Here is a 20,843-nt window from a genome sequence, read left to right as displayed (position 1 = left end):
ACTCTTTTCAACAGCAAGGCAAACAGCTTGTTTGTTTTACAGTTAACCATAAAGACCCTGTCGACCAAACCCTTTCAATTTGTAGACAATGTGAAGATCTTATAGGATTAGCTCTGTATTACAACCCTTTAACTTTGAATGTTTTTCTTAATGCGGTTTCAGAACATACGGTTATGACCTGACCATTTACACTGTATGTTTATTATTATTTGTGTCATAGTATGTTCTGAGCTAGCATAAAAAAAAGACATTCCCAATGACTTCACCATGGCTGTGCTGTAGATGCAGAAAGGCAACCATAATGGAAAGCAGTATAAAAGTGTTTGAATACATGTCAAAAGGGTTCTGACAGAAATTGTTGCCATGGCACCATAATATTACGCTCATTTCTGGGACACAGGGTATACAGTACAGGTCTAAAAAATACGTAAGGCCTGCATTCAAAGGCTAGAGGAACGAGTGCTAGTATGATATTGGACTATGTGCTGCTGCTTCCTCTTCCTCTTCCTCCTCCTCCTCCTCCTCCTCCTCCTCCGCTGTGTGTCTGGATATATAAGCAACACCACAACAACTACCGACATAGAATATTTCCAAAATACTAGACAGAATGATTTTGGTGAATTACTGCTAGAGGGATGAATGAGGACAACGTTAAGTCGATCTTGGATCATGTGCAAACAGCTGTGCCTCAATTCCTTTTGATGAATACAATAAAATAAACGTGCCCCTCTAATCTCCCAGACAATTGGCTCTAGCCTCTGTTGGGTGCCCAATTAGCCACACCTGGCTCGGGTACAAAAGCCAGGTGCTTTGAGATACCAGAGCACGGCTCAGCAATTGTCTTCCAGTCTGACTGGGCAACTCTTGATAAGACTTTGCTCCTCAAGGGCACTACTATATTCAACCCTATAGATTGTGTAGGCAGGGGTTGCTCCTTAATGCTTTCAAGCAGAATTAACATGTGCCCTTTCGAGAAGCGTGGCAAAAACACGTTTTGCGGAATAATGAGGCAGTGCAGGTGCTCGTCTGCCAGGGTTCAGCACGTTGATGCTTGTGGCTGCTTTGAAGCGGCATGTGGTTAGCTTCAGGAATCAACCATTATTGGAGGTTTTTATCTTTTCTTCAAACATCTGAACCACAATCCACTTGGAATGTTTTTCATCTTATAATATTTCTGTTCTTTGAAATGTGTGTTGAATTGACAAAAGCAAACTACAAACACTGTACAACTCTCAAAAGCCCACACGTTTTTATTTTTTTTATTTTTTACACTATGGTTGAATTAAACAGAGTAGCTTGCATTTATTAATAGATTTAGGGTATAAAATGCTGCCCCATGAACGAGGTGTTGTGTCAATAGGTATAAATAATGTAAGTAATGTATTTAAATAAACTGACCTGAATGTAGTTTAGGCTCATTTCCTAGATTCTGACCTATTGTGAGGGCTGACACAGTACATTGTAAGTAGAATAGAACTAAAACTGTGTGGATTTAATATCTTCAGTTTGAAAAAAACTGCTGTTTTATATATACGTAGGATGGTTGATTTCTGCTAAAAATACAGGTTTATGTTTTTTCTAGATAACAGCCTTCAGAAGTTGTAAATAATATGACAACATCACCTACCATGTAAGAAGGGAATATCAGGACCCTCTTGTGTTTCCCGCACGGCCACTGTGGGTCATCGAGAAGGTTCGGGTCATATTCCAAAAAGTCTGCAATGTCACTCCCTGCAAAAGAGAGAAAAACAAAAACCCAGGAATGTTTTAAAACCGAGATCCTCAGCATACTAATAATATAACGTTCCTATATAATCAAGGCATGTTTCATAACCCAGATAGGTTCCCAACCATGCTTGATTAGTTACTTTCTAATGTAGGGTGCATTTGAAGTGTATAAAGTGCTAATTATAAAATCAAGTGTACCTAGACATTGAGCATAATTCATTTTGGATGAATGTGTTGTGAATCAGCCAAAAATACAAAGGTTTGATAAGCTCTATTTGCAACAGCGATGACCTTCACTATGAAATTGAGATTTACTACTACCAGGTAGTCTAGTCTATTCATTGATCTCATGGGCTCTGCATACACAGAAAAGGCCTTGAAATTGTTCTAGTCTGATCTGAGTAAGGATGACAGCACCAGCCTGTTGCCTGCTTAAACCTGAAAACAATAACCCAGAAACCAGCTCTCCTCATCTGTATTTAAAAAAGTCACCTGCAGCACTGTATAAACAATATAAAGGCATGCAATGATCTAAGCCACTTGTCTAAAGATTACTTGAGAATTGTTTTTCTAAACATGTAGTGAATTTAAAGGAACATTCTGCTTACATACAGCACCATTATTCATATTTAATTTGAATGGGTTACATCTGACTAGTGCAAGCCACGTTTAGTACTGTGCCTGGCTTTTAAAAAATTGTAATACTAAAATTAATAAAAAGCGAGTTGAATAGTTTAACAGGCAGTAATATCTGAAACACTAGAAATGTTAAAAAACTAAAACAAATTCCAGCGGATTCTGTCCTCTTGCATTAGCGCCAGATGGTGTGCTGGCAATTGTTCCCAGCATTTCATATGTTCTAGTACAACTTATTCTATAACTACAAAAAATGATCACTTAAATAACATGCTGAACTGTAAAACTTGAACCAAAGTTTATATAATATTGCTTTAAAACTAAACCTTTTTACAGTGCTAATATTGTACAGAGGTAATGTTATAACACAATGCATGTGTGACAACGATGGCTGTAGGGATGTAGGGGTGACGGCAGACCACTTACGAAAACTCAACCCCGAGTGAGTGAAACTGACTTTTTATGCAGCTGCACCGAGACTCGATTGCTAATCAATCATTCAATTGGAATCGCAGTACAATTGGCACGTGAACTAATTGTGCTCCCCATGCTTCCATCCTAATACCCACTTTAATCTTCAGCTACTGAACAGCCTAAGGGCAAGCACCACTGTATAAAGCCATTGTTATTATTAAGTAAAACAAGGTTACTAAAACTGAATTCATTACCAGCCCTAACACAGAATACATGAGTTTAAATATTTTATTTATGATAATGCAAATACAAAGAATGCAAGGTATGTGAAGGTTGACTGGGAAAACAATTTGGCATCAAACCTGCTTGGTTTGAGGGACCACTAACTGGCCATTTGGACGAGGCAGGAGACCCCCCATAGTGACTGTAATTAGGATAAGTTCCTGGCGGAGATGTGGAGGTGGAGGGATGTGAATGAATCAAAACATGAGTGAGGGTGAATTACATGGGTATTTATGTATTTTGATAGCTTTCAAGAAGATGACGTAATGCATAGGGGCCAGCCATCCTCCCGAAGCAACTTAATTATGGTGCTGTAATAGAAGGGGCTCACTCACCTGCATCAATGCTCCCCTGGGTGCTGTTAGCTCTGCCCAATGTAAGGCTGCGATGGCTTGCGTTTCGGAACTGGGAGAAGGAAGCAGTGGAGTCGATGGTGTTCCTCCGTGCACTCAGGGCATTTGTAGGGTACAGGAACTGGGTGTAGGAGACAGTCTGAGGAGACAAGACCCACGGGCTCAGTAGATCCACACAGCCACTCCCACGCCGACATGGCTGGATAAACTATACTAGCATCAAGAGGAGCACTCCAACAGCACATTTCTGTCTTCAAAGAATTACCAAACATCATCACTTACTTTAGCTTCTGCCATGGTGAATTGCACTGATGAGCAATTAATTTAAGATAATGACCTGAAAATGCTAGTTACCATTGTTAATGGGGCAGCAGTGTGGAGTAGTGGTTAGGGCTCTGGACTCTTGACCGGAGGGTCGTGGGTTCAATCCCCGTGGAGGACACTGCTGCTGTACCCTTGAGCAAGGTACTTTACCCAGATTGCTCCAGTAAAAACCCAGCTGTATAAATGGGTAATTGTATGTAAAAATAATGTGTAAAAAAAATATAATGTAATTAAATGTAAAAAATAATGTGATATCTTGTAACAATTGTAAGTCGCCCTGGATAAGGGCGTCTGCTAAGAAATAAATAAAAAAAATAATTAACAATGAAAACACTTCATAGAAGGTAGTCTGCGATGAAATCATCTCAGTTTGAACAGCTTTCATGTTTTGTTGACCCAGTTCTTCCTCAGCTGAACTCAAGAATTCAAAATTACAAGTATGCAAATATTTCTGTGAAGTGTCAGTAAACATCCTTCAACTTGGATAACATTCTCATTACTTACTGTTCCAAACCGTCAATGACAGTTTGATAGTTTTTTCCAGGTATGCTATTGAAGTCCAATTCTACTGTGCTCAGGAGGGAGAAAAAAAGGCATTTACTCTTCTGAAATTGTATTTACGCAGAAGCGATGTTCATACTGTAATATCCAGGTGGGAGTGAATCTTATTCAACCTCATTCACATACGCCCCCTGCTTCCGTTGTGAACCTCACCTTGCCGTCGGCCCCCAGCTCGACGCCCTCGAGGCCGATCACCATCTCCTTGGCGCCCACACCTCCAGAGGGATGACGCGGACGTCCACCCTCCAGCTTCAGCTCCCTACCAAGAGAACAGCAGTGTTAATCCACTGCATATAGAAGCAACGGTCTCTTCTGACACTGTCACCAAGTTCCCAATACCTACATGCTCCCAATAAACAGGTATAAACACACTCACATGAGTCATTCAGATTTAGAATATTTACCACCTCTTAGTTCCCCATGGTTGATGGGCGCTTTCTTATCCAGGATATCCCCAAATGAGAGACCACACCTTGTTTTCACTGGAGACATCCCACTACTGTACAATAATCTATTTGCACAGCTTTAAATGGGCAGTTTTGAGAACTTCTGTGTCAGGCTTCTATTTCATAAAGCCTGCTAACAGATCTTCTGGCTCTAACTGCTAAGCAACAAGGTTTTTGTTTTTTTATTGGAGTTCCAAGGTGTGATATGTACTGTAATACTGAGAATGCTCTATTTTTTGCTTCTTTACTGTTTCTTAAGTTTAAATGGCATAACCAAGTATTTTTATATCTGTGGTGGATCCAGTTTAATTCAAAATCTCCAACAGCCGTGCTGCAGTTAAGAATTCCACCACACCAGCAAGATGTATATAATTTACTGTAAGTAAATTACTAAGGAGATGTGCCATCTTAATGATTGACAGGTTAGAGTAGAATTACACCACACAATACACTGCTCTTGTTGAAGAGGTAAGGGACAGGCTATAGGTGCCCTGTTATACACTTAGCTGTAAAAAAGCACAATGCAGCCAAGTACTTTTTTCTGTTTGTAATATTACTACTGCTAACCTAAACCCAACTATACATTGTAGGGAATAATACCTGTTGGTCCCTTATTATAAAATCTACAAAAAAACCCAACAAAAACACAACAGTAACATGCTGTAGAGACAGCAGCAGCTGAGGCCGATCTGCGCTAAGTTCCTGTAGCCTAGTGTTCTAGTCAGTGACCTCTGACTGCTGTCACAGCTCCACTACACTCTCCACTTACATGCGACAGGACAGGACTGTTTGGAATGCCAGCTGTATTTCTGGTAGGAAATACACCTATTTGTGCTGGTGACTGAAAGCACAACAACCATTCCTTCAGCTGACCGCAGAACTGGGGTTTTGAAAATCTGATTCAGTGCAGCACAATCATGACGACTGCTTTTTCTCGCCATTTTCCCTGCTGAATTAGTAACTAAATATGGCATCCATCAATCTTTATTTTTTAAATAACCTTCGTCTGTAGTGTGACAATTTTTTGGTGTACCGTTCAAATATCAATGCCAACAAACCAATATGAATAGAAATAAATATTGCTCCACAGTCCCTCCATTTATTGCAAAATGTTTCCCTCCAGCTAGAAAGATGATTTCTACTTTGATCTTTGCATTGCTACCGCAGGTGTCAGTATTACTTTTTATTTTTAAAGCATCTCCTACTGTACGTGCAACCTAGCCATTCAAACTTTATCATCTCCTAATTATTGAAGGAGAAAAATCCATTTCAAAAGAGTAAGTAGCTTCAAATTACTCATTCTGTATTGTTTTTTGTATTATTATTATTTATGATAATACTGTGTTAAAGGTGCTTTGACTGATTTCAGGAGCGGCTCTTCAGTTATAGTTGCTTGCCATTGATATACTGCATGCAGTGTAGGTTAGATCAGCTCAATAAAAGCCTGCACCATCTAGTGCACAACAGTGTATAGCCAGCAAAATAAAAACCAGATCCATAGTAGACACTTATTAGATGGCATTGCTATTACTTCTTTAAAATGAATAATTAGCCAAATGTTACACATATCTATTGCAGGCAACTACAACTGAAGAGCAGCTCCTGAACTCAGGTGAACTTTAAGAACAGACAAAAATAAAAAAGCACAATATTAGAGATACTGCAATAAGCTCTAGAAGGTAAAGAGGACAAAAAACTAAGAAAAATAATCTCTCTTAGAAAAATATTTAAAACAACAACAACAAAAACAACAACTGAAAATGTGCCCCTAGGTGTGGTATTCGATAGCTACCGCTAATTCCCAGCTACTCGCATAAAAGGTTTTTACTCCCACAAGCCCCTAGTTTTTAATTTAAAAAAAAAAATTATTTACCAGTGAAGCAGTCGCTCGTTATGATGCCTTCCCTTCAGTTGCTTCTGTTTTCTAGTCTACAGCTGAAAAGATTCTTGGCAAGTAAAATGTTTCACTATTTAAAAGCACACAGAAAATCTAGGTAAACTGGGCCACACTGAAACCTAACCTTACTGCACATGCAATGACCTGAATACGGTTAGGTAAGACTAGTATATCAAATGAAGTTACATTAATACTAAATAAGCTCATACTGGATTGCATGGTTGTTTTGCTTTAGCTCAACAATTATTGTTGGAGCGCTTTTAAAAGGGAAAGCTTTATACTTATATCCTACATACTGTATTCAAGATCACTGAGAAATAAAGGGACATATTTTTAAAGCATTACCTCCAGCCTTTAATTACCTATTTTTTGAAAGCAGAAAAAAAATCATGTAAATATGTTACATAAATGAGAAACAAACACCTGAGACTGCTTAAGAGACTGGATCACATTACTTAGTGGTTTGGTTCTAGATTGGTAAAATTGATACACATTTTACCTCTTTCAAAAAACTTAGTTACTTAAAAAGACTGGAGTTAAGTTACTCCATTCCTTGTTTACGCCTGAGATCGAGTCTGTTTTTCAGTCTGCAATAGTCCCAATCCCTCCTCACCTACCGACTCATACTTCTGAAAAATGCCATGACTCATGGTGTATTTAAACAGTGAGGAATCCTCAGTCTTGACTGTTTGTAATTTATACCCAAGGTCGCTCTGAGACTTTGTTTATTAATTTATTTATCAGGTCATGATTCCTCATGTATAATGAGGTTTTTTTTTTTTTGTACGGTAACTTGTCTGGATACATTATATGCCCTACAGTATGTTGCTGTGGTGCTCAGAGAGAGTGTAAGTATTTTAAGACAAGATGAAGAATGGTACAGTTGAACTGCATGATTTATATGGGGGATCTCTAACTCTATAACAGGTATATTAACCTTGCTTTCACCTTCAGAAACCTCTGCAATAAAAATAAGCTTCCTTCAGAAGTCCTTGCAGTTGGTTTTGTATTGTTGAGCATTTCATTTGATGACATCAAAAGTCATGGGGTTGTTTGGGTGATGTTAGAAACAAAAAGTTGATTTCATTTTTGTTCTCTGTAAAAGCACAGTTTTGCCCTAAAGCCATACGTCTATACTAAGTGTGCAAAGCAACCCTGTGCTCCCATCACATAATTCCAGCTTTATTTCCAATTTGGTCCTATAAGCCATATTTACAACAAACAATAGCAGATTACTATCACAGCAAGATATCATGGATCTTACCATTGCCTGCCTAGGAGAAGTGTATGCATGATACACTTTGATATATTATACACTGTAGGATCTTTTAATTGTGCAAGTACATTATTACAACTTTTTACATGGAATTTTTACGAATTCTGCAAAGAGGCAATTATGCCCTGCTTCCACTATGTGGGCCTTTACTACTAAAAATATGCCATTCAGGTGTTGAAGCAACTCCTCTGCGTTCAAATCTGAGACACTCTTTCCCTTCGAAATATTTTTTTCAGTTTAATTTTCACAGAGATCGAACGTGAGTAGGTGACCTTTATTTTGTCTACGTTTCGATCTGCATTACAGAAAGGACTCATTTAATTCAACTGCTCTGGTTCAATAGTAAAGCTCATGAGCCAAGTGGTCACCTGCAGCACACAGGATAGGAGAACAAAGTTTGTTTTGTGTTGTTATCTGGTAGTTTTTTTTAATATTAAACAGCTGACTTTCAGCACCTAGTCCTTTTCTCTTAATGGGGGAAAAACTAAAATCACTCCTCCAGTGAAGAAACACAATGGTGTGTTACAAGTTTTCCACAGATGCAGATGTAAGAGAATCCCTGTATCTGGAAATCTGTCAAAGTTAAGTGTCAGTCCCATTTTCTCACAGCCTTTATGAAACTGCTCCGATTGTGTCCATTCAACACCGAATGAACCATTGAATACCTCAATGAACTCCAGCAGCTTGATTTCCAAAGACAGCAAGACCACTGAAACTCGACTGACTTGCATTCAAGTACCTCTGAACACCCTCATGAACGTAGGTACAATCCAGCTCATTCCAAGTAACAGTCAGTACCTGACAGTAACAATCTTAAGGTCCAGCCTCACTTCTGATTTAATCAAACTACTTGACAAAAATGAAACTGTAGAATAAAAAACCTAAATGCATTTTTTTTGTTTAAAAAACACATTTTGCCATCGCCTTGAGAAAATGAATTTAAATACAGGTGTAGGGAAAACACACATGTTTTTTGTCAGATAAAATTGACAATAGCATCTAGTGAGGAGGACAGGACCGTACACTACCTTTGTTTTAAATCTTAGCTGAGCTACTGTGAGGTGAAGTTCTGGAGTCCCTGGAAGCAAAGTGCGGAATGATCTTAATGAATTTTAATAAAACAGCTCACTTGCAGCATGAAAGACGGGTTTTAAACAAAAATTTGTAATATCCTTTACAAAAGTTTAAAAGCGTATTAAAGCCTTGTGAAAGCAGAAAAAAGCATGGGCAAGCACAGTAAAGCACCGAGGTGTATGGCAGAGAATAGAACAATATATGGCAAAGCATAGTGCATGCATAGCATACACATGGCAAACTGCAAAATTACTGTGCAAATTTACCACAATAAACATCTGTAAGGGATATGGCTCTCGCATAGCTGCATACTGAAAGAGTATTTTTGAACATTCACTATAGCTATGCCTTTTATCACCATGTACAAAGAAAAAACCCAGAATGCTAAACCATATGGCTATTAAAAAAAATACAACAAAATAAAAAAATAAAATAATTAAAGACGCATTAGACTTGGCATGCTTTAAATATACATACCCTGCTTGGCTACAATCTTGATAGGGCAGCACTGAAAATACACTACAGAAGGATCTTCTGCCACTGATAAGGACTATCCTATAAAAAAATTAAACAAAAACAAAATAGCCTAAATAAAAATAAAGGTTTTACCATATTAAAAAAGAATGTGTAGACGTTTGATTTAAAAATAATATTAACATTATGAACATTGCTATGTTGTATACGGTAGTACATCATATAGAGTAAGATAAGTGTACTGAAGAGTCTTTCTACTTGTATTCTAAAGAGCAATTTGCCAACACAAACCTTAGAGAAAAGGAGGCAGCCCAAGCCTCCGTCGATGATGCCCGCAAAGGTTGCCACTGTCATCAAATTACTATTCATGTGCACGAAATAAAACCACCATCATGGTGCCACTTCAGCAGGCAGACTTACTGACATGACAGGGTATGCATGGGGAATCTTTTGACAGCTGCCTTAATGCACCAACTGCTCTGTAGGGTCTATATGGAGCCATCAACCTCGGCACTATTTGCATGACAATACCTTATATTTTATTCGCAAGCTCTTATGCTCAACTTCATGACTATGGGGTACTTTTCGCAGTTCAAAAAGCAAAGCCATGTCAACGTTTGGCACTTTTGATAAATTTGACACAAAAATAGGCATTGCTTTGCTGCGGTTTCTGATTCTCTCTTTAAAAGCTGTATGAACAACATCAGCAATACAATCTAAAAAGGAGTGTTTGAACAGTATACAGTACTCTGCGGTGAGGACTGAGGGCTGCTCACAGCAATTCACCACAGACACAAGCACACAAAAAAAACCCATCAGGACATATAGAGAGGATCTGTATGACAACGGTTTGTTATGGGGTTGATTTCTGGGAAGTCTACAGAAACATTCTATTATATATGGCAAAGAGCAGGGCTCCTCAGTTCTGTTACCAGGTTTCAGTCCTGGATTCATTTTCACCCTGGTCCTAAAAAAATCACTCCTGTTTGAAATATTTAGTGCAGTCTGGTGATGCACACAAAACAATTAATCACCGATTATTCTAAATCTCAGAGGCTGTGAACCTGCACAGGAAAACCATGTAATTATACCTGAAAGCAGTGCAAGTATACCTTTGCCTGCCTCAAGAACTGGCATTGGACAATTACACAAAACGAGGATCAAGCAAACCTGAGTGCATTGCATTTTACTGTATGATTTAGTTGTTTGGTAAACCCTTGTGTAAGTGTTTTTCAGCTTTCATAAAAATGAGCTTATTACAAATTGGAGCAAACACTTTGCAAACCCAAGCCTGTGTGATCTAGGTAGAAGTCTCAGCAGGCTGTATTCAGACATTAGCCTTTTATTCTCTCGGACAACCAATGTGACTATACGAGCACATGCTTTGTAATTTGCATACTCAATAAAAGGGTTCTCCATTGTTTTCTGTACCTGCCATTCCTGGTGTCGTGCTGCCTCATGTTCTTAATAAAGTGAACCTTCTTGAAGCTCTTTGGTCTGGGTGATCCTGATAGAGTGCGGCACCTAAAAGAAAACCAACAAACAAAAAACCTCAGAAGAAAACAAACAATCCTTGGTAAGGACCCTGATACAAGCAAGGCCTCCAGCATGTCTTAACAAAAAAACGACAAGGAAAGAAAGACCAGGCCAGGGCATTGCAAACAAACTAGGATTTCAGGGAGGGTGAAAGCTACAGATAGCGAATGTCATAACATTCTATTTGATGCAAGCACACCACTTGATCATCACTGGTGTCGGATTGTTAGGTTTTACCAACAATCTCAATTGCCTCTTTACACTCAGGAGTCTTAGAGCAGATTCCACCTAGCACCACTAGAACGTTGCGAGGAAAAACATTCCCTACCGATTTTGCCTTTGTGCGGTTTTGACTTTACCAGGTGTGGCACTCAGGGGCCCTTAATTAGCAATTTCTAAGCAATGCCAGACTTAAACACTGTCATCCTAACTGTACATATTAATCCAGCAGGTGCTTCCTCCACAGGGTAAATTACCCACACCCCCCCACCCCTTATGAAATAAAAAAAGTGGTTTGAAGAAAGTGTGAGAGCAGGCTTATGAGTAACAGACCAGCAGAATCGAGATCCTGCCACTACTCAGAACAGTACAATAGATCCCCTGATTTTAAACTAGAGCAAGAACCTGTACGATCTTCCATTTTACAACCCAGGAGGTTGTGTACTGCATACATTTTAGCTAGCTTTAAAATCGGACTTCCGTCCGCTTTGTGCCGTGAAGGATTACCTGCGCAGGGGAGCATTTTCCTCAATGTCTTCCAGGGTCTCCAGAGAGGAGCGCTGGGAGATAAGTCTTCGCCTGGAGACAGAGCAGACCGGAAGAGTGTTAGTAATGAAGATCAGAAACAATGTGACAACAAGACAAATACTTCAATCCAGGAAAACCAAGTTACTGTTACTTGTTATTGATACTACTTTGCTAGTGTGTCAGTCAAAGTTAAAAAGAGTGCTCTCGCACTCAACTGAAGTGGTTTATTTGTTGAAGCAGTGCAACACTTAATAAAAAAAGTTTACCGTGGTCATTTTGCATTGGGATTTTTCAGTTTTGTGGGTGTTAGATTGGTTCTTGCTTTTCTTGCACAGACGGCATATACGGTAGTCCAGTGAATCTAAAAGTTACTGAGCAGAATAAAGAAACACTAGTAGCACTAGTTTGCTAAACAATGGTACTGAATATAAGGGAACAGAACACTACCTAGGATAACATTACACCTGGCTCAAGAGCCTGCTAGTGCTTTGGCTTTAGCCGTGTATGTAAGCATTTAAAAAAATAAATAAATAAATAAATAAAAATGGATTAGGAATCCCTCAAACTTCATGTATCAGACTGTCAGTACATTCCAACTGCTAACTACTAGAATCCAGAGCATTGTTAATGGTTGTTCTGAAGACAGCAAAACATAATTAAGGTTTACTGTAGCTTGTAAAACATCTATATAAAAACTGTTTGTGTAATATTAAACAGAACGCACTGACCGGGTTAAACCATTTTGGGTTAATATTTGTTCCCATTTTCACTTTCTTACTGTGTGCTGCCTCTTACTGGAACAAGCAGGGATAAAAGGACCACAGAAAGTTGTTCGTAGTTTTTACAAAAAAGGAAAGTAAAATACATATTGATGCAAATTCATGTTTAGAATAACAAGCGAGGTGGTCAAAGTTTTCCAGAACACGTCTACGATTGCATAATAATACTATAAGAGATCACTAACTAAAAGATCATGGACGGGTTACAAATTCAGTAAACATAAAGGTGGTGTGGTATTGGAACCCTACTAAATAAAGAGTTACCTGCTAGTCTAGCAGTACAAAAACAAACAACAACCTCCATACAGTATAGGCTGGATCCTGGCACTGCAAGGGTTAAGAACATTTGTGCTAGTTCAGCAGCCAGTGCTTTATCACAGGAAAGCAAACTGTGTCAAATGAAATCCTAGCTGAAGAAGTTGCTGAAAGGCAAAGCTGTCTATGTCACGTAATCTGGCTTAGGGACAAAATATGCAACAGAACAAAGCTCATACAGTACATAACACATAGCCTGCCTCCTGACCCGCACACCAGCACTGGATAACCCTCTTTCCACACCTCTGATGACTGAGTTTGTGTGGCCAAGGTATTGTCAGACTGCCAGAACTTGCACTTACTGTAGGTGGCACCAAGTACAGCAGGTACTAAAATGTAGAAAAAAAAAATAAGAAAAGCACTATACCTTTTAAAACTACACATGAAATGCAAATTCAAATGTTATTGCATAAACTCATCTCTTGAATTTGTGTAGTTAATTCAAGCCTGCAGCAGTAAACACCAGCACAGAATTAAGAGGGGGCCGTTCTATCAAAGAGGACTGGAGAGAAGGGCCTTTAAGTGCAAGTTATTTGTTTCTCGCAGCAGCCAAGGTTGTCTGTGATGAGTTTGGGTTCTGATGGTGTCAGCAAATTGAAAAGGACTTTTATGGTCAGATGTATTAAGTACATGTGGTGAAAAGTTGTCTTTCCAGTATAATAATGTTTTGATGGAAAAACAAACAGAATATTACAACCCCCCTGTGCACTGAAATGGCTTCTTGCTAACTGTGTAGCATGGATAGCTAGTTTTATTTTACTTTTACAAAATAAAAGTGGTTCAAATGCTTAGCCAATCCCAACAGCGCTTTGGTTGAAATGAGTCATGTAGTCTCAACTTCAGTGGATATTACTCAGCATCACTAAACCACCGCTCATGTGCCTGTCAGCAAAATGCCCGACTGTATTTCATCTTATTCTGTCTCATTGTCCCTTCCTACATGCTCCCCAAATTTTAGCCCCCCCCCCCCCCCCAAAGAAATTATAAGTATGCTAGTGCTCTCTTTCAATGGACTACAATGACTATTTCAGACCAAAAAAGGTAAAGCAATTAATACACACAGAAAATTGCAGAACTGAAAATGTAATGGAACTTCCTCGCTTATTAACTTGGGAGTTCCATTATTACCTCGTAAGCAAGACACTACAGAAAAGCCATTATTTAGGTATTATAAATCTGACTATATGACCACAGGCAACTCACAGAGCCACACTGTGTATCTTTTTTTACCACTACGGTATGTGCACAAGCTAAAGCCTACTGGAAATAAGACATGACATGGTAACTGCCATTGACTCATTGTGTGACCCTGAGCAAATCACTTAACCTCCTTGTGCTCCGTCTTTCGGGTGAGACGTAGTTATAAGTGACTCTGCAGCTGATGCATAGTTCACACACCCTAGTCTCTGTAAGTCGCCTTGGATAAAAGGCGCCTGCTAAATAAACAAATAATAATAATAATAATAATAACTGGGCATTTCTGAAGTAGGCCTAATTTCTAAACCAATTAAAAATGATGAAAAACATAACACAGAACCAGAATTGCCTTCTTATCTCCAGCACCGCACCAAATACCAATGACACTGCAGTGGGAAATTGACTCCTGGCTCCAATGTATTGGCTTGACAGTAACTACTGCTTCCTTTCCTTCTTACTTCGGCCGCAAATGCTTTCGGGTGACCTTTGCTTATATTTAAAACAGGCCAAGTAAACAACATGTTTTCAATGAATTTCTATCATAAAGTTCAATATAGTAGTTTTGATAAGAGTTTGAAATGAACAACCGTGCCCCCTTTTCTCTTTTCAGCTGTGGAATCCGGCAGTATTTACAGGCACAGTAGTGAGGCAGAGTGAAGATACACAGCAGCACAACTGAACAATTACAGTATACAGTACCGGTATTGTTCAAACTGTAAACCACTTCTGTTTCTGTCTCTCCCTTTTGATACAGTATCCGAACTGAAGAAAAGCTGTGCTGGCACTTTAACACAGACATCTTATTCAGCATTAGTTTTATAACTAAATAAATATTAGGCCTATTACGCGGTTATCTTTCCTAATGTAGTTACTTTTTTGCCGCGAGAGGAGCTGCAGCTTTCTCCGGGAGACGAGACACTTCAGCTTTGCTTCAGCCCCGCTCCGGCAGCCGAACCTGAGATGAGCCCATTCCCTCTTCCCCTCTCCCGACCCGCTCTCCTTCTCGCACTTGGTTTGCTTATCTGTCGCTTCAAACTGAACTGCCGGACGCCATTTAACCAGACTATTTATAGTTTAAAAACTGCTAATAAAATGATCCACGAGAGGGGGTGTTACCTTTTTTTTTTTTTTTAACATAGAATTGATTACATGGTGCTTCATGCATGGTTAATTCACGGAAAGTTTCTTTGCTTCAATATATGTGCATTATAGAGAGGGAGTTATTTTATTTTGTATTTTAGTCAGATGTGTGTTGTGTCCCACGGCGCCCCCCACCCCCTCCCTCGTTTAACGCTCTTCGGTTATAACGCACACACGAGGCTGTGTGGTACAGTGGTTAAAAGAAACAGGCTTGTAACCAGGAGGTCCCCGGTTCAAATCCCACCTCAGCCACTGACTCATTGTGTGACCCTGAGCAAGTCACTTCACCTCCTTGTGCTCCGTCTTTCGGGCGAGTAATTCTAAGTGACTCTGCAGCTGATGCATAGTTCACACACCCTAGTCTCTGTAAGTCGCCTTGGATAAAGGCGTCTGCTAAATAAACAAATAATAATTGTGTGTCCCCCGAGACCCGCGTTATAGCACTGTATATATATTACACACACAAAAGTTTACATACCCAATGGAAATGTGTAATTTTTAAAAATGTCTCAAAAACAAATGTTAGGAAAAATCCTTTGCAGCAAAAGTTTTGCTTTTGTGGATGAGGAAAAAAAAAGTTACAAGAAATAGATGTCAACAATTATTTTTCAGCAATTTTTTTGCAAAACTCAAAAAATGCTAATTCAAAGGTATTCATACTCTTTGATGCTATGACAGTATTGTCTACAAGATGCTAGAAATTTCAATATGATAATGAAGAACCTAATTCTAGAAAAGTTTAGAAAATGCTGGATTTTAGGTGAACATTCAATTTCAACTTGTTTATCTTATCAAGAAGTACAAGCTGTTGAAGCTGACACCCTGGGATTCTTCAAGAAGCTGCTTGATGAGATTCTGGGATCAATAAGCTACTAACAACCAAACGAGCAAGATGGGCTGAATGGCCTACTCTCGTTTGTAAACTTTCTTATGTTCTTAAAAGACAACGCTCCCTCGGTCTGGAAGAAAGAAGGTTCTTTCACCATTCTGTTAAATAATATGCATGTCTTGTATGTTGCTGCTGCAATTTTTAACGTGTGTAGGGGTGCTGTGTCAATTTAGTGTGACAGCTAGTTTATTAACGTTAGTTTGTACTTTATTATTATTATAGTTTATTAACATACATACTTATTCAGTTCATTTCATATGTTGATGCATGTGCATTATGACAAGCAATACATATTTATTTATTGATTCATATTGTGTCTGTTGGTCAACTCTGTCTTGGAGCACACTTTGCTTGCTTCCCGAGGGGGGTTCTCTTAGCCAGAGACTACTTTACTACAGTGACCAAAGCAGTTGCAAGAAGTAGTAATGCAGAAAAATGCAAACGAAAAATACGTTCTTTTAATACTGAATGGGAGATGAAGTATCTCTGGCTTGTTTAATGAGACGGCAAGATGTACTGCAGTGTGTGTGAAAAAGCTGCTGGACAAAACAATGCCCGTACACGCAGATGTACAGATTTTCATGAATCTTTGCTTAAAAAACACACAGTGATGATTTTTCTGTTATTGGAATGCAGAAAGATGAACACACACATAGATGAAGGCAACAAGCGCTGCTTAGAATCCTGTCTCGTTGTCATGGGAACCGTCTGTTCATATATACTAGCATAAAGAAAAAGTGTGTCTGTGTTCATATGTGTATCTATACACAGACAGATTGTTTAAAACTATGATATAGCCTAGAGTTTAAACATTTATTTCAATGTACCAAAAAGCACATCCCCGGAGTTTATTAGCCTTTGTGTTAACAACCGATCATTTAGTATCTGACAGATGGGGCGCAAAATTTTGGGCATGTGTGTTTCAGGAACGCATGAACAGAAAATCTAGCGCGACCTGTGTGTGTGTGTGTGTATACAGTACTGTGCAAAAGTTTTAGGCAGGTGTGAAAAAATGCTGTAAAGTAAGAATGCTTTCAAAAATAGACATGTTAATAGATTATATTTATCAATTAACTAAATGCAAAGTGAGTGAACAGAAGAAAAATCTAAATCAAATCCATATTTGGTGTGACCACCCTTTGCCTTCAAAACAGCATCAATTCTTCTAGGTACACTTGCACAAAGTCAGGGATTTTGTAGGCATATAGTCAGGTGTATGATTAAACAGTTATACCAAACAGGTGCTAATGATCATCAATTCAATATGTAGGTTGAAACACAACCATTAACTGAAACAAACAGCTGTGTAGGAGGAATAAAACTGGGTGAGGAACAGCCAAACTCAGCTAACAAGGTGAGGTTGCTGAAGACAGTTTACAGTGCGGAGTGCAGCAGTGTGGAGTAGTGGTTAGGGCTCTGGACTCTTGACTGGAAGGTCGTGGGTTCAATCCCTGGTAGGGGACACTGCTGTTGTACCCTTGAGCAAGGTACTTTACCTAGATTGCTCCAGTAAAAACCCAACTGTATAAATGGGTAATTGTATGTAAAAATAATGTGATAGCTTGTAACAATTGTAAGTTGCCCTGGGTAAGGGCGTCTGCTAAGAAATAAATAATAATAATAATAATAATAATAATTAATAACTGTCAAAAGTCATACACCATGACAAGACTGAGCACAGCAACAAGACAAAAGGTAGTTATACTGCATCAGCAAGGTCTCTCCCAGGCAGAAATTTCAAGGCAGACAGGGGTTTCCAGATGTGCTGTCCAAGCTCTTTTGAAGAAGCACAAAGAAACGGGCAACGTTAAGGACCGTAGATGCAGTGGTCGGCCAAGGAAACTTATTGCAGCAGATGAAAGACACATCATGCTTACTTCCCTTCGCAATCGGAAGATGTCCAGCAGTACCATCAGCTCAGAATTGGCACTAAACAGTGGGACCCTGGTACACCCATCTACTGTCCGGAGAAGTCTGGTCAGAAGTGGCCTTCATGGAAGACTTGCAGCCAAAAAGCCATACCTCCGACGTGGAAACAAGGCCAAGCGACTCAACTATGCACGAAAACACAGGAACTGGGGTGCAGAAAAATGGCAGCAGGTGCTCTGGACTGATGAGTCAAAATTTGAAATATTTGGCTGTAGCAGAAGGCAGTTTGTTCGCCGAAGGGCTGGAGAGCGGTACACGAATGAGTGTCTGCAGGCAACAGTGAAGCATGGTGGAGGTTCCTTGCAAGTTTGGGGCTGCATTTCTGCAAATAGAGTTGGGGATTTGGTCAGAATTAATGGTCTCCTCAATGCTGAGAAGTACAGGCATCATGCAATACCATCAGGGAGGCATCTGATTGGCCCCAAATTTATTCTGCAGCATGACAACGACCCCAAACATACAGTGTAAGTCATTAAGAACTATCTTCAACGTAAAGAAGAACAAGGAGTCCTGGAAGTGATGGTATGGCCCCCACAGAGCCCTGATCTCAACATCATCGAGTCTGTCTGGGATTACATGAAGAGAGAGAAGCAACTGAGGCTGCCTAAATCCACAGAAGAACTGTGGTTCGTTCTCCAAGATGTCTGGGCCAACCTACCTGCCGAGTTCCTTCAAAAACTGTGTGCAAGTGTACCTAGAAGAATTGATGCTGTTTTGAAGGCAAAGGGTGGTCACACCAAATATGGATTTGATGTAGATTTTTCTTCTGTTCACTCACTTTGCATTTTGTTAATTGATAAATATAAACTATTAACATGTCTATTTTTGAAAGCATTCTTACTTTACAGCATTTTTTCACACCTGCCTAAAACTTTTGCACAGTACTGTATATTGTTTTGCTTCAACTGTTTGTTTTGGCCACTGTGCCTATTTGTTTTGTCATTATTTTATTATTAAAGTGTGCAAAAAGCGCGTTTAAAACCTCCAGCTTTTCTTGTGTCAGAGTCTCACTTCCTGGTAGAAACAACTTGCCAGTGACGCTGTCTTATCACACATCCATAGAAACTGTAGACAACCCATAGTCAATTGACAGTGTAGTCAATTCAGTGAGGTCTTCAATTACTAAGTGGAGATAAATAGGAATGTTTTATAAAACACAGTCTGATCTATAAAACCCTTAAGGACGGCACAACACAACACTGTGTCGTGCCTCTCTCACAACACTTAAATCAAACTCAAAACCTGATTGGATGCCTTTGACAGATCCATAAAACTTAAAAAGGCAATATTTTTTTTGTGGTTCTACATGTAGGCATGAGAGAGATTATTATGCCTGATTTCAGCCGTACTCAAAAGGAATTTCAGTTCATTAACATTTTCCATAAATCGTTCATGCTGAGATCCTCAAAATGCTTCATTAAAAGACCACTGCCATTTCTAGAGCTCACAGACACTTTTGTATTCAACTACAGTACACGCAGAACAAGAATAATGGTAATCGCTGTTTTCCTGCATACTCTGCTCTTTGCTTATTGGAGTAATTACTTCAAGCATGGTTAATAATGCAGCATACATGGGGGCATTTGTGCTTCAGGCAAGCAAACAAACCTACACAATTTAATCTGAAATAACAATGTGATGGTCAGAAACTCTCAGCACAGGGGAATGGAAGCTGTAGTAAGAAAACAACATGTGCTGTTTATTTGGGCACACATTTATTTATTTATAGATGTTTCTAGAGAATAGTTTCCGTAGTGGTTTTCAAAACCACATGCTGCAACAAGACCAACAGAGCGTACTGTACAATCTTCCTTTCATTCAGGTCGAACTAAACAATCAAACATCAACAGCACAAGACTAATGCTAGTGAATTGGGGAACAATCTTAAACACCACTCTCTCAGCTTAGATTTCATTCCTGGAACTCAACCAAGGGACCCTTCTATTTATCTCTTCCTTATCCTACAGTTAAGTGTATATAAACTTTCCTTTCATCCAGGAATTTATTTTTGTAGTAGGTTTTAAACATACAGTACACCTAAAATCAATCACTCAGATTTAGTTAGCTGCTCTGCTGCACTGCAAAATCGTATTTACAATGAACTCTGCTCAGTGAATTTAGGTTAATTATAAAGCTTAATGCTAGATAACTTGATGATTAGCCTACACATTGATACCATCTAGGAGAAGAGGTTTGCCAACACTGGTCCTGGATAGCCGCTGGGTCTTCTGGTTTTCATTCCACCCGAGTTCTCAATTACTCAACTGAACCCATTATTTTCTTAATTGGTCAACACTAAGATTATTTCCAGGTCTTTACCCATTGATCATTTAAAGACACCCAGAAAACCTGCAGGATTGTGGTTCTCCGGAACCAGAGTTGGCCACCCCTGATCCCTGACCCCTGACCCTGAGTTTATTCTGGTTAAATTACACACTGTATGTTTTTTTATGCCCTGGGTTGTTTTGTACTGTAATTTATACTCGATTAATTATGGATAGAGCCCTGTGTTTTTCGCAAATACAAAACAGCACAAAATAAAATGAAATGAAACACATACAAAATATGGTAACTAAATTATTTTTCTGTGCGGGGTCGGATTATGTCAAAATGTTAAAAAAAAAACCAGACACTGTTTAATAAAAAATATATGTAGTTAAAACATGTACACTATACTATTATTGACATACACATTAATAAAACAACTCAAATACATGTATCTTTAATAAAACAATTTGTGAAAAATAAATTGAAAAATTATTTTAAAAAAAAAACAGAGAGAATTTCATGGTGCTCTAATTCTAAGTATACAGGTGAAAGTATACAGTATGTGTTTATACATGTTC

At 38.9% G+C, this 20,843-nt stretch overlaps 1 protein-coding gene across 3 annotated transcripts in view; it reads right to left on the bottom strand.

Annotated features, from left to right (window-relative positions):
• LOC117394630 (CDK5 and ABL1 enzyme substrate 1-like) overlaps positions 1–20,843 on the bottom strand; it is a 49,553-nt gene that overhangs the window by 9,687 nt on the left and 19,023 nt on the right. For 2 of the 3 annotated variants that reach the window (XM_033992995.3, XM_034921111.2), the window contains exons 2-7: positions 11,728–11,799; positions 10,897–10,989; positions 9,469–9,546; positions 4,452–4,557; positions 3,396–3,552; positions 1,628–1,731 (exon numbers count right to left, since the gene is read on the bottom strand). In XM_033992995.3, coding sequence (XP_033848886.2) covers positions 1,628–1,731; positions 3,396–3,552; positions 4,452–4,557; positions 9,469–9,546; positions 10,897–10,989; positions 11,728–11,799 — 610 coding nt within the window. The remainder of the gene's footprint in view (positions 1–1,627; positions 1,732–3,395; positions 3,553–4,451; positions 4,558–9,468; positions 9,547–10,896; positions 10,990–11,727; positions 11,800–20,843) is intronic. The other variant, XM_033992997.3, reaches the window with a different exon arrangement.

Source organism: Acipenser ruthenus, chromosome 3 (genome assembly GCF_902713425.1).
Source record: "Acipenser ruthenus chromosome 3, fAciRut3.2 maternal haplotype, whole genome shotgun sequence".
Lineage (NCBI taxonomy): Eukaryota > Metazoa > Chordata > Actinopteri > Acipenseriformes > Acipenseridae > Acipenser > Acipenser ruthenus.
Note: the sequence above shows the minus strand (reverse complement) of the source record. Positions and strands in the feature narration are given on the sequence as shown.